The following is a 14,733-nucleotide window of genomic DNA, read 5'->3' on the forward strand; positions in this document are numbered from 1 at the left end:
CCTTCAGTACCAAATACATACGCGGTGATGTGAACAGAGAAACTCTGCCGAGACCAGAGAGATGCTCATCATACGGCACAAGAATTGGTCCGTCACATCCCATGTGGAAAACTCGTACAGGATTGCTGGTTCTTTGCTGCCCTCTAAAATACCGTTGGGTTGGTAGCCAGAGCACTCAACATCTCCATTCAACCTAAGGTCCAGCGTGTGGCTGACTCCCATCACCCAGTCAACTGGATTTAGTCTCAAGCCTTGGGGATGCCCAAGGACTGCTGCTGCCCGGTGAAACGGCAAGCCGCATGCTTGACTTTGCAAAGCCCTTCTCAGCAATCATCTCCACGTTTTTAGGAGAGCTTTCACCACCCAAACACTTGTTGACGGTCTTGACACCTCTGCTGTTGGTTCAATTCTCTCAAAAGCAAACAGGCAGCAACAGGCAGGGTGGCTCGGTCCCTCCGGGATCTCCAGCATCAGTTTTTGCTCACAGCAAACTATTTCCAGCCCTCTGTTCCCAACGTTCAACATGAGGTGAAACGAAGAATGTCCCAGGCTCCTTCATGGGGAGACGTGGGGCCGGAAAGTGCGTGGTCGAATCATCATGACCACCTTCCTCAGGGAGTAGTAGTCTGTGTCCTTCCACGAGTACCACACGATACCGTCTGGCCCCAGGATCTTGCGGTTTTTAATGGAGTATCGACCGCCCTGTGATGCAGAGAAAGAAGGATGGTCAGGCATGGGAAACACGCGGAAGCGTCATCCGGATAGGAGCATCAGAAAACCAATTGCTCTGAAACGCTGGAGCAAAGAGCTTAATGATGATGCAGTGAAAAGAGCACGTAAAGCCCAACATTTTTCAAATGGTCCCAATGGAGCTGGCATCCATCCATCTCAGGCTGCGTGAGTCACCTGTACCACAAGTTTCCACCATGCAGTCCCAAACCCCAGCGTGCAGAGGTGTCTCAATACTCACGTCTGGCCCATGGCACTGAGAAGGCTGGACTGCCGTGGTGCCCAGCACTCATTTTGTTCCCTCCCTGGAGAGCAGAGGCTGGTCAAGCCAGGAGGGATTGTTATGATGTGAGGACCAACCTCCTCCCAGCCCTGGACCTCGTGTGCTAACATCTGCGTCCTCATCCCTCCACTTTACCTTGTAGTACACCCCGTTGAGGTTGGAGAAAAAGCACTGGTGGTACCACCAGCCTCCATGGGAAATCTCGGCACAGATGTTCCCCGAGTCGGGTGTGCTGAAGCTCCTCTTGTTGTGGTACCAGGCAAAGGAATCCTCCACCGTCCCGCTGAACCCATCCACGTGCAGGCGGTAATAGTTTGCCTCGTCCTCAATGCTGCAAGTAACAAAGGTGGGATTGTTCAATGGGGAGTGTTTGAGTCTCCCTTCCAACCTGGATACTGCATTCCTGGTGTGGACACGTAGCAGTCATCGAGCTGCTCTGGCCAGGCTCCCTGCTATGATTCATCACCTCTAGAAGCCAAAGATGATGTATTTCTCCCTTCTCTGGGATGTGCATGATTTTGTCATGACTCAGGGCACTTGTTATAGGGCTGAACTGGGCAGACCGTGACTCTAAAACCACAATAAAGGACCGTGGCAGCTTTGGCAAGACAATCCCTCTAATTACACAGCACTGCCGCCTCTCCACATAACAAGCATCTCACTCTTCACCTAGACAGAGCTATCTGCCCCTGGGCTAGCAAAGGCTGCAGGTCACTGCCATTACACATGACGTCTGATGAGAAAAGTCGGGGTCACCATTCAGAGCACACATTTGGAGGATGCTCCTCAGCACATTCAGGCAATAGAATTTTTTTTTCCAGCGGTTTCAGCACTTTTGGGGTCTACTGAAAGCCCTCAAGTTTCAAGTGTCCATAAGGACATCCTCCCATGGCGGATTACTCCACAGTCACCCACAAGCATTTACAGTAGAGACAGGGAAGGAGTTCATTTTTGATAGTCTAGACAGACTTGGTCACCCCTGATTAAGAAAGGATGTGGCTGATGTGGTATGGATAAATAAAACACCAGAGGAGGGGAAGAGCTATAGACACTGAAGGACATTAAATCAGGCCCAGCAAGTAAAAGCCATGAGTAAAGACGGTAAAAATCAAAACACGACTCTAAACCAGGGAGATGCTGGAGGACATCCCCAGCAAGACCATGGGATTCAAACCCCTGTTTTTGACATAGAGCTCAATAATTTTGGTGAAAAAAAATACCTCTAAGCAGCTGGGGACTGTCCATTGGGTCCTACAGCTCCCTTCCGCTGGGGCTGTGGACGTTGGCCACGGCTGGACAACACTGCACATTTGCTAGCTCACACCCAGGCTTCAACCCAGAGCAAAAACTGGTGGTCAAATCCAGGTGGGGAAGAAAGGATAGACAGCCTGGGCCCAGTCTGAAGAGCTCTCTAGACAGAGTCACTCTGACCTCAATGGGGTTCCCATGCCTGAAGGTCTCCCAGCATTGACCCCATTACGTCTATGAGAACCAGGGAAGGCCATCCCACTTTCTACCTGAAGACCTGGTAGAAGGCGTGTTTGTGCTTGTTGTTCCAGTCCTCCAGGTCGATGCGCAGAGAGTAGTCCCCTTGGCTCGTCATCTTGTGGATGTTCTCGTTGCCCAGCCAGAACTCGCCATTGAGGTCCCCAAAACCCTCCTTGTACTCGTTCCAGGTCCGGTTGAAGTCAACTGAGCCATCCTGACGCCTCTGGATGACTGTCCAGCCCCCACCTGCCAGGAGAGAGATAACATAAAATGGGAGTCTCCAGGGAGCATCCAAGGGTCCCAGACAGACCCCTTACTGGTGCCACCTCTGAGGATCCGTCTGGAGCTCAGCAAGGTGTCTCCTTGTCATGTGTCCTTTCACCAGCTGGCAAAATACAGTGTTGGTTGCTGCACGGGGATAAAACGTGATGCCCATCACAGCTCGCAGAAAGAAGCTCCCACCTCTCCCATGTCGGTTCATGACGGTGTTCCCCTGTGGGCTGTCAGGGGGTCGTTCCAGATCTTAAGGTGGTTTTAAATGAGAGAGAGATGGTAGCTTTTGGGAGGCAAATGTTTTGGGACTGGAACAAACTAGAGATCCTGGAATTTGGAGATTATTATGTACTGTTCCTGCAGCACCACAGAGGCACACGAGCTCTCCCAGTATTGTCTCACTGTCTCCATCTGCTCTCCCATCTGTCCAAATCCCTCTCTCCTCTCTCATTTTATTCCAATACTGTAAGCTTGGGGTGGGGGGGACGGGACCGGGGCCATCTTTTTATTTGCTCTTTGTACAGCCTGTCACTCTACAGTGTCCAAGATTATGTTCATGGTCATGCAAATAATAGTAATGACATAACAGAGACCACATTGTCTGGACAGCCTGTTTCTTAACGAGCACGTGCATCCCAAAGCTGCAATCACCTGTAGATACTACAATAGGGGGGATGCCTGTGTGTGGGGAGCTGAACCCCTACCTCCAGCATGGGACACGCTGATGTGACACATCCATCCGGACTGGAGCAGATCCATGGGGCAAGGGGCTGACAATCCACCCCATTTCCCTGACGATTGTTATTATTCTTCCAAAACTCAAGTGTCGCAACCTGATTTTGTTAGTAAGTTTTTGCCTTGGCATGACAGTAGTGTGCTCCATATGGATATTTAGACAGCAAGGGTGTGGGAGGTCATCTGCTCCCTCATTTACACTCCAAAACATCTGTGGGAGAGGACCTACCTCCCCCCTCCTTACTTCAGCACAGCTAGAGTTAATGATTGCCCACACATAGCCCTCAACTACCTGGAGATGCTCCAGATACCCCCCAGTGACCAGCTGCTGCTCCAGAAGGGCTTCTCTTTCCCTAAGCCCTGTGTCGTACCCACTAGTGTGTTGCAAATACCGTGGATGCATGAGGACATCTCAAAGAGCACTAAACGCCTGTATTTAGGCAACTGAATCCCAGCCATAATGTCTGGTTTGAACTATCCACCCAAACCCCTCCTTTAGTCAGCAGAAAGGACAAGTCCTCTGTCCCCAGACAAGAGCCCTTCTGGAGATGCTACTCTCACTGACTATAACGTAACCTCAAAATAGCTCAGATATAAGATACAACTCAGGTTAGTCAAATCCCAGCCAAAGCTCTTCTAGAAGCTGTTGTAGGTGCCTCCCGCAGTACCTTCGGTGTCCATCTCACACAGCACTTCAATAGGCATCCCCCCGACCGAGGGCATGATGCTGTAGACCCCAGATCGCCGCAGCCCGTTGTAGTAAACGGAAGCACAGTCGATGGGGCAGTTCCTGGCATGCTTCACCTCTGAGCGAGAAAGCAGAGAAACACGGCGTTTAGTGCACGGCGTGGAGAAAGGGGCACGCAACCAAAGCCAGCATTGCTTTCACGCAATCGTAATGCAGAGCCGGACAAATAATCCCAGACCCAGAGCCGCTTCTGAAGCTGAAAACCTCTGCGGCACACTGGCTTCACGCCTGAGTGCAGTGGCTCATTAGTGATAAGGTTCGTTAGCACTTAAGGATGATGTGGCTGAGAACGATCTTCAGTTCAACTGGTTTTGTAATGGCAACACAGAAATGATATGCATTTTGCCAGGCTCAGATTAGATTATATCTCACACCAAAATGTCTTATACATTGATAAAGAATAGGCTGGCTCTCGAGCAATGGTCGGTGTAGATAGCGGAAGGCTTTTCTTCTCCCAAACTGCTGCTGTGGGTTTTGTCTTACAAGGAAAGGGCATCAAAATCATTCTGGAGAACCTAAAGATGTTTTTAACTGGGATACGTCAGGTGGGATTTATTTCACCTGGCAGCAGTCCTCTACACTTCAGGCAGGCGGACTCGGCTAGTCCTCAGAGACTTCTGCAGAGGGCAGTTCATCCTGGTTTTACGTGGGAGAGGAGAGAAGAGCTGCTCTCCGTGCCTCCCTCCATCACCTACCAAGGAGCCCAGCTGAGCTGTCTGCACAGCGGTGCACGGTGACACCCGAGGTGCCCTGGGGCTGGCTTTCAGCTGTCCCATGTAAGTCCTGTCTTGTATCTGCCAGGCTTGTGTGGGTGTCTTGGATGCTCCAGAGTATTTCGGGTGGCTCTAGGTGTCAGCTGAACTGAGACCCTCGTCATAGCAGTGGAAAGAGCACGCTGAGTTGCTCTTTGTCCACACACTGTTTGCCTCGTTATCTTAAATATCCAGCTCATGTGGGGACACGCGTGTGGAGACACCCAACATGAAGCATCTTCACCTGTGAGCTGAGCCTCCCTGGTGGGATGAATCCCATCTTCAGAAAGAAAGGCACAAAGGCAGCTCCCCTTCCTTTTACTCACACAGCTAGACCAGCCTGAAGCACAGCGTGGCCTGAATACCAGACTGGGATCACTGGGAGAACCAGGAAACCGAGGAAGGGAGGGAGCAGAAAGCATGCATGGGAGATTGCCCTTCCAGGAGGCACGCAGGAAGGGTGAGACCACGGGACTGGCAGACGATGAAAGCTCTTTGTGGATGGGAAAGTAAGTCCAGGGGGAACGATGGATGAATAGTTGCAACATCCCAGCCCACCAACTGGAGACTGTGGTGGCTGGGAGGTCCCCCATGGGCTGCGGGCTGGTGACAGATTGGGGACGTCCTTTGAGGTTGGTACCAACCGGCAGTGCTGCTGCAGGAGAGCCTGTGGGAGAAACCAGTTGTGTGCAGCGAGCAGAGGTCAGGGAGGGGCAATCTAGACCCAGCAAGCATCTGGGACAGCAGGCAGAGCCCAATCCCACATGAGGTTACTCAGCTAAAAGTGCTGCACCAACCGGCTGCACTCAGGCTGGCATTCTCCGGGCCAGAGAAGTCACTGTGCCGGTCATATCAAGTTATTGAGATGAATCCCAGCTCTGGCGTGCAGGTGGTGGTCACGGGTGTAGACATCAACTCTGGCGTCCTGGTTTTGCACAGAGCATTTCTTGCTCAGGGCTCAGAGGCACCTGGAAGCAGGTACCAGCGGAGATGTTTATGCTGCCTCCACCACGACATGGATGGCCAAAAGAGCTTTAAACGAGCACAATGGAAAGGACTTAGACCAGTTGGCTCAAGGGATAAGTAACATGACTTTCCCCGTGAGACGTCACTCAAATCAGACCAAGGTTGGTAGGCGAAAGGCATTAGCGGTTCAGCTGTACGTGCTGCCTGGGTCGTCCCATCCAGCCTCCTCCTTGATGGAGAAGACAGATGCTGTCTTTAAAGTCCCTCAACCACAGTTCACCAAAGGCTGGAAGACTATTCAGGAGAAGTATCACTTTGTCCATCTCCAATGCTCCTCCCAGATATCTGCTGCAGGAGATGGGATTTGGGGCACAGGGACCAGACTGGCACACCTGGTCGTGTCTTAAAGACCACCACCCTCATGCCACGGACCCAGAGACTCGAACAGGTTGCAAAAGCAACTCAGTTTCCCTTCCAGCACCTCAAGGTTGAGCTTTGCAGATCCTGGCTATGGTAGGCCCTGGTCAAAATGTTTTCACGGCAGTGGGTTTTTTGGCAGAAAATGGGGTTTTGGTCAAACCGAACCTCGAATTCTTTAATTGAAAGTTCCCATGTTTGCTAAAAAACAAAGAAAACTTTGCAGGCACTAACAAGGAAAACAACCAAAAAACCTGGCAAAAATTTAAATGCATTCGTTAAAAAAAGAGCCTGTGAGAAACAACAGAAAAGAATTGCTTTACAAAGTTGAAGAGTTTCACCAAAGCCCTAATTTCATGCTGTGAATTTTTGAAGAAAAAAAAAAATCTTGTTTTTTTGGGTGGGTTTTTTTTGGATGGAAAAACAGCTGGGAGGAACGCTCAGGCGGCTGACTGCAGGTGGGGTGATGGTGGGAGCAATGCCAACCTGCCTGTCAGAGCCTAAGCTGGTCCCTGCGAGCATCTCACACCATCTCACACCAGAGAAAAAGGAGCCACCGAGGGACAGGACCCCTCTCCTAGACGGCATGGAAACCATCCCCAGAGGCATCCATTGCTCTGAGGAGTCCTCCTGGCTGCCTTGGAAGGACAGGTTGGGTGAGATCAGGCTCCTGGCCAATGCAAAGGGGATTTAAAGCAGTTTCCCCACACCCTTGCTCTACAATCCCCCTCGAGAAAGGCTTTAAGGGTGAAGCATCCCCTCCCAGCTGGCCCCAGCAGCTCCCCATCACCTGGATGATGCATCTCCTCCTGCAGCCTCATCTCGGCGGGGCTGAGGCAGGTGGGGTTACGCCAGGCCCAGTCGGTCAGGACGGAGATGTTGTTTATCTGCGCCTGCATGTCGTAGAGCAGCGTAGCCTGGATGTGCTGCAGGGTGCTGGCCTCGCTGTACCGATGCTCCAGGTCCTGCACCCGTTGAGCCAGGCTGTGGTTCCGGCCGGCCGCCTCCTCGTGCTGCGGGCAGGGAGAAAGGTGGGATGGGGAGGATGCCTGGGGACCGGCACGGAGCCGGGGGCATGGCCCAGGGCCCCCCCAGGGATGGGCAGGCAGGGGAGCGAGCGGGCAGAGGAGTGCTCGCTGCATGCACCAAGAGAGACCAAGGACCCCACGGATGGTGCCTGCACCCTCACCCTCACCCTGCAGCCCCATACCAGCCCCCAGCCCACCGTGGGAGCTATAGGCAGCTTGATATTCCCAAGTTGTGGTGCAGGCAGGGCGTGCAGAGGCAAGCCTAGGGCTGCAAGAGCAAGGCAAGCACATGGGATTCCTCTCCAAACACCCCCCAGTCTGCAGCCCATTGCAACATGGATGTGGCCTCTACATATTTAGCAACCACGGTTGGAGTTTCCTTCCAAAAAGCTGTCCCATCTCCACTTGAACCATATCATGTTTTTCTAACTTTATAAGGAGCTCCACAGCTCATCGACACCTTGCATGGGGAGCCACCTCCTGCTCTTTGGGCAACGGCTGGTGTCCTGCAAACAGCAACGACCGCATCCATGCTATGCAAGGAGTGGGTGCGATACAGGACCCCAGCTCCTTTCACGACCCTTTTACTGCTTGTTTTTAGGGCAACCAGACTCTGATCCTATGTAAAATAATGCGGGAGATGCCCTCAGCTCGTACCAGGAGATGGGCACCCCGAGCCCCAGCAGCACGCACCAAACGTGCCCCAGATGCAGTCACTGCAGACACGCTCGCCTCTCCTGTTCAGTGCTCCCTGTCCATTAGATGGCAGAGCAGGCCTTAAACAGCACCTCCAAAATCCCACAGCAGCCTGGGAGCCCCCCCTCCCTCTCCTGGGCAATGCAACAGCTCTACCCCGTGCTCCCCAATACCCCCCCGGGGGTCCGGCAATCCCCTACCCCCAGCTGCGGTGGAGGGATGCTTGTTCTCCACCAGCACTGCCCTTCCCTGTCCCCCGATGGGGACATCTCTTCTTCCATCACCCGCTCGGCATCACTGCCTCGGGCTCCCAAGCCACCCCAAGACCCTGAAAATAAATGAGTTTATTTTCTCACCTCCCTGTCCCCAGCATCAGGGGCAAATCTGGATTTTTAGGTGTTCGTGCAAGCTTGCAGCTTCTTAAATATCCCTGGGGACACAGAGATCTGGCACTTGACTCATCACTACCTGCAAAACTGCAGCGGTGCTGCTGAGGGTCGGGGGCTTCCTTCAGCTGGAAGGGGTTTGCATGCCCAGAGTGTGTTTTCTTCCCTTCCAGCTGCTCCCAGGATCCGGCTCGCGCCTCGATCCCCATTCCTGCCAGGACACGTCTCAGTTTGCTGTTCCCAGGAGATGGCATCACCACTGCTGGGTTACTGTACCAAAAACTGATGGCAGCTCTACCATATCCTTCCCCTTGCTGCTTGAGCATTGCCTGCGCGGCCCTGCTAAAAGCCCACCAAGCCTGCCTGTATCCCAAAATCCAGAGCAGCTGGATAGGCAGGGGCAGCAGAGCGGGAATGACGGTGTGCAACGACAGAGTGTTTTCCTTCTCAGGACTGCAACGTCTCCGGCTCTACCACAAATCAGCCGTCCCCCCCTCCCGCTCTGTGAGCTGTGACTGATACAGGCTTCTTCCAGCTCCCTTCACCCACGCATCAGCTCTCCGAGTAAACCCCATGATGCTTTCTCCCAGACAGTCCCCTCCTCCACAGTTGATACCTTTTTTTTCCTGCTGCTGATTAAAAACGGCACAGCCGGACCACCGCGACGGTGCCCCGATGCTGCTCCCTTCACCGCATCCCTCGGCTCCGGTGGGATCGGGGCTGTATTTTTGCACAGCGGGGTCCTGCTCTGTGCATTACCCAGCCGTGCAAATGCAATAGGATTGGAAATGCACGGGGAGGGCTGGGCGAGGGGGTTCCTTTTGCTCCCTAAATCATGCTGGAAGGAGGGAGGTGGGGAGGGAAGACAGGACATAGACGGGGTGAACTCATCTGACCCAATTTGCGTGTCCCCGTTAGCCCGAGAGGAGCTGTGACCTGGCAGAGCCTGTTGCTCCCACTCAGCTCAGAAAGGGATGCTGAGCTCAGGGAGACGTCTCCGCTCGGACAGACAAGCCCACGCTGAGCTCCCGGAGAAATAACTGACGGCAAACCCCAGGGAGACCAACCAGCAGCAGCCGGAGGCTGATTTATGAAGACGGATTAAGGGAGCAACAGCTCCTCGGTGGGAGGAATGGAGGCGGAGGAGACCTACCCCGGCTGACACAGCCGGGAACTCGGCAGGACGACTCCCGGGAGATGCGAGGGGATGCAGGAGGAAAGCAGCTTCCCAGGCTGGGCACAGGCGTTGGGAAGCGGTCAGACCAACGCAGCGGGAAAACTCCTTAGGGGAGAGTCCCGGCACCGGCGGGGAGCGGAGGCGAGCAGCTCGGCAGCCGTGGCTGCCTCGGGTTTCCTCCGATCGGCTATAGCTCAGCATTCAGCTTTGCTTCTTGCTTTTCTCCTCCTCCGGTGCTTGGAGGGATGGCAGGACACACTCACTGCCATCAGCTAAACTCTCCAGATTTTTTCTTCCTTCTTCTTCCAGGCCTCCCATCCTCTTATTTTTTTAAACTCATGGAAAAAAAACTGAGGTTGGAAAAAATGGCTGGAGGTCTCCAGCCCACCCTCCTGCAGAAAGCAGGGCCAATTCCCAAGCTGGACCTGGTTGCTCAGGGCCTTTTCCAGTCAAGGTCTGAAACTCTCTACAAATGATCTCAAAAGATCTCAGAGGATGTCCCCTTTCTGAGTGCGGCAGTATCTTGGTGGCAGGGATGTGGCTGGCACTGTCCCCCAGGTATGAACCGCTTGGAGACACCTAGGTAGGACCTGGGACCTGGCTGCTCCAGGACACCTGGGTGCACCCTCTGTCCCTCTGCTCTCCTTGTAGGAGCCCAGCAGCACCCCACAGCAGACACGACTCCTTCAGAGCTGCTCACCTGGGCTCCCGTTGAGGAGAAACAAGTTCTCCCAACTCATCCCATCCTCCAGAAGACATCCAAGAGGTCCTTGCAGCATCTATGTCTGCATTCACTGCTCAGATCTCTACAAGGTCGGCTGAGTCCCACAGAGACCCTTGCATGGCAGACGTGGGAGGTGGGCAAGAGGGATCCCACCCTTTGGTGCTGCTCCAGAAGCATCCCTGTCGACCAGTTTCTCCCCAGTTGCCAGGCACAGGCTGGAGTGCCAGGGTATGACGTGAGAGCACCCGCTCTCTGTCTAAGGATGATTCAGTACAAAAAAAAACCCAGAAAATAGCAGGGAAAGGGAAAATAAACTAAAAAAAAGACATAGAAATTACCAGGCGGGTGATAAGGGAGACAATAAGGGAGAGCAGAGGCTTCAGCCACTGCCGATGGACCTGCTGGGGCATGGCCTTGGACAGGGTCCACCTGAGCCCTGCAGCAGGTAGGAAGGGGGAAACACAATTATCAGGAGTATTATGGGCTTGTGGGACTCTGCGAGACGACTTATGGGATGTTCAGGGGAAAGGCTAAAGGTGGGGAAAGGAGGGAGGGTCAGGGTGGATGGGGTAGGGAATGAAGGTAGGAAAATGGAGAGATGGGGGGTTAAAATGGGCTGGACAGGCTTAAACCAGCTGCCAGCCGGTGCCCTTGTCCGACCGAGCCCGATCACTGCAGCCCGTCCTCTCTTCTTGCGCAGGCCTTTCCTTAGCTGATGTTTTTCAGCGTAATCTCACTCTCTCCTACGTGTGAGCGCTGCAGGGACTAAGTGCCTGCAAGAGGAGGGACGGAGGCCATGGGGCTCACAGGTCTAGGTCAGGGTGCACGTGGTGTGTATGTGCATATACAGGTATACGTGTATGTGCCTGTGCATGTGTATGTTTATGTGCATGTACATGTGCATGTATATATGCATATGCATGTGCATGTATATGTGTATGTGCGTGTGCATGTATGAGGGGTCTAAACACCGGCAGCTGGAAAGACCTGGGAGTGTTTGTATTTCCCCAGGGAATTTAATTGTGTGTATGTAACTCGCTGGCAAACTTCGATCTGGCCCAGGAGGAGACCGGCATGAAGGGTAAGAAGGTGCAGGATCCGGGCATGGGTATTAGACGGACTGAGAGCCCGTGCTCCATATCGAATTCCCTCGCCTGAACACCGAGCGTCCTGTTCGAGGCCATCAGCTCAGCTCCCTCTGCAGCCACCACCAGGCAACCCAAGGTGCCTCCTCCCCCTTCCCTCTCTGAAGAGACCCTGCACAACTGCCACGGACCAAACACCTTGCCTTTAGATGGGTCATTGCACAGCCTGGAAGTGAAGAATGGATTAAGAGCACCACAGGGAAAATACTTAGTGCGTTACTGTCCATCTCCCTCCTTGGCTCTGGGTGGAGAGGTCGGTGGAAGAGCTGCAGCTCCAGGTAGCCCAGAGTGTGTTTTGGGGCCAGCACAGGGAGCTGGGATTGGGGAAGGACAGATTAAAGAGTCCTAAGGGACAAAATGTCACCAGGGGATGAATGTGGGAAGAAGGGAGACCGAAGATCTATTGCACCAGCTTGTCCCAGTGCAAGTACAAGGAGAAAATGGGAGAGGAGCAGCGGAAAGTGGGTGAGGAGGCAGGATGGGGGACAGGGGCCAACACGGGAGGAGGGACCCTGGGTGGGGGGCACTGAGTGGGTCTGCCTGAGCACGAGCACCCACCCTGACTCACGTGCCCCCTCTCTTCCTCCGTCACACCAGGAACATCTTGGAGACACCCACCCAACGGGACAGACACCCACCCAACGGGACAGACACCCACCCAACGAGACAGACACCCACCCAACAGCGTGGCCATCGCAGCGCTCAGGCAGCCCCGCAGCCTCCGGCACGGCCTCGCTCTCCCCGCGGGGCTGCTCGAAGGGGCCTTTCCAAACCGGGAGCCCAAGGGGGAGGATGAAAGGAAGCCAAATAGAGAATAAATCAGCCCCAGAGCCAGACCGCACCAGACCTCATCTCCTCCAAGGGCAAAGACAAGGGTGCTATTCACCCAGCGGTCTTGGGGCTCTTCCAGCTGACACCAGTACGCTGCTGCTGGTTCTTCTGCGCATCTCATCACCAGCCCAGTGAGACATCTTAGCTGGGAAACAACTCCTACGGCCGGCAAAAACACACCCTGCTCCCTCCCTGCTCCTGGGTACAACCCTGTGCAAGCTGCCGCTTGCCACTACCGGCAGCCAAGCCGAGTGTTTGCCGGGCAAAACCATGGGGCAGTGCCAAACATCTGCGAGCTTCAGAGGTGCCGAACAAGGTTGGAAAAAATATATTAGCATGAAGCTTCAGGCTGCAGGGCTGGTGAATAGAGCCGGGGTGGGATGGGCACCAGAAAGGAGACTGCAGGAAGGGTGCTGTGGGTTGGAGGTCAGGGCTTCTCCTGCTCAGCCGTGGCCATCAGAGATGTGGTCCTTCACCGGCCACCCAAAACTCCAGGTCTAGTCTGGGATCCCGTAATGGGCAATGGGATGGATCAGCGACCCCAACCTCTCCTAGGCAGGCTCAAAGGTGGAGGAGATAGCACAGCTAAAACACCCAAGGGTCTGTGGCTAATGTTAAGAAAGATCAGCCCTGGAAGACTCCTGAGCCATCACAGTAGGAGCAGCTGGGGTTTAAGGGATATCCCAGCCTGTGGTCAGGAAAACACCATATGCTTCATCGGGTGTCCTCCCCCTGCAACTGCTAGGAGCTGGAAGGGACCATGGGGAGGGACCCTGGGCACGCACACGGAGGGGGTCTGCGAAGGGCAGCCCTTTACCTGGAGCTCGAGGACTTTGATGCGGTGCCGGTGGTTCCTCAGCTCCTCCTGTAGCTCTGAAATCAGCTCCCGCAGCTCCAGGACCTGCTGCTTGCGCTCCTCATTCTCATGGAGCCAATAGGACACTTCATCGGTGCAACGAAACATGTCCGGGCACCGCTGCTCGTCCCCCTGCGGCAGCGTGGCCACGATCTTACAGCGGCCGTTGGGCAGAACCTGGTTGCTGTACTCCCCGCACTGGATCAGGCCCGTGCCCCCCTGGGGACCCTGGTGGTCTCTGTACGCCATGGGCAGGGATTTCTGCAGCGAGGGGCTGCTCAGCGTGGCCACGAGGATGAGGGGTAGCAAACCTGCCCTGGTAGAGCCGGTGCCGGGGCAGACCTCCATCAGGCAGGTGAGGATGGTCCTCGGGGGTGGCCCCACGTGTCTCATCACCAAACACCCTCGGGGAGAAAGGTGGCAGTCCGCAGGGCATAACACCAGGTCTTCTCCCGAGAGCTAGCGGGTGAGGTTGCAGCTGTATGGGAACAGAGCTGGGATCCCAGAGCTCCTGCCAAGGGGGTCACTGCAGGCAAGGGACTCACCTGTCCCCATAGAGCATCCTTCCTGGTGTCACCCCGTGGCCACCAAGCTGGGACCAGCTCGGGTGGGAGATCTCCCGCTCTCCTGGCCAGGCTCCACCGGCTTCGTGGGCTGCGTTTCCCCTCCTGCAGAGCTGCTGGTTGGCTTGGCGGGTGTTGAGGTCTGGCTGGGGGTGGTCAGCCCCTCGAGCAGGGCTTTCTGCCCACACAGGACCACGCACGGGAAGGAGCTGGCTCCCCCGGATGGGGCATCTCGCTACACCGTTGCTCCCTGAAATGGGAACCAGAGCAAGGAGACGGGTGATGGAGAGGAAGGATGAGCAACCAACCCTCCCCACCATGCTGCCCACCCGCAGCAAACTGACAGGTCCCCCCACCTTCCCTGGCCTGCTCCAGCCATCCCCCCGGCCCAGGGACACAGGGCACGGATTTGGGGCTCTCTCCCTGTCCCTGTGTATGACTTTTTCTTGGCAGATGTAACTATAAATGGAGTTATCAAGTGAATGGTGGCCATCTACAGGGGGAGCCCAGACCACCAACCCATCCTTGGGCAGGGTTAGACCACCAACCCAGGGGCAGTCTGGATGGACCCTGGCTGTGGGCTGATTGTCCCACGCAGGCTCAGGTCCAAGGGAGGATGGAGGGATGGTGGCCTGGCCACCATCCAGGTGAGACAAATATTATTTGGTCCCTTTAATCTGGAGAAATCAGTTTCCTCTTGCAGCCAGAGCTGCCCTCCGATCCCTGCCTGATGTCGGGGGTCCCCGCCATGGCATCGTGCTCCTGAGGTTTCTCCCAGCCAAAAGCCATCCCCATCCCACTCCAGTGAAGATGAGGAACTGGGAGGGATGCCACAGCTGCCCAGCACCACCCCAGCTCCCAGCAAGCAGCACCCCAGCTCTCAAAATACCTTCAAAAGTCCTGGCCAGGCTCTCCGGCGGCAAGAGCAGAGAGCAG

The 14,733-nt window shown here is 54.9% G+C and overlaps 1 protein-coding gene across 1 annotated transcript; it reads right to left on the reverse strand.

The window, feature by feature from the left end:
• Positions 1 to 555: 555 nt before the first annotated feature.
• Positions 556 to 13,627, reverse strand: LOC142079930 (techylectin-5B-like). The gene is made up of 6 exons (XM_075144609.1): positions 13,196 to 13,627; positions 7,182 to 7,404; positions 4,177 to 4,314; positions 2,530 to 2,746; positions 1,148 to 1,343; positions 556 to 702 (listed from the first exon to the last, which is right to left on the reverse strand). The coding sequence occupies exons 1-6, from the start codon at positions 13,625 to 13,627 to the stop codon at positions 556 to 558; spliced, it is 1,353 nt and encodes a 450-aa protein (XP_075000710.1).
• Between the last annotated feature and the right edge of the window lie 1,106 nt (positions 13,628 to 14,733).

This window comes from Calonectris borealis, chromosome 3, assembly GCF_964195595.1.
Source record: "Calonectris borealis chromosome 3, bCalBor7.hap1.2, whole genome shotgun sequence".
In the NCBI taxonomy this organism is placed as follows: domain Eukaryota; kingdom Metazoa; phylum Chordata; class Aves; order Procellariiformes; family Procellariidae; genus Calonectris; species Calonectris borealis.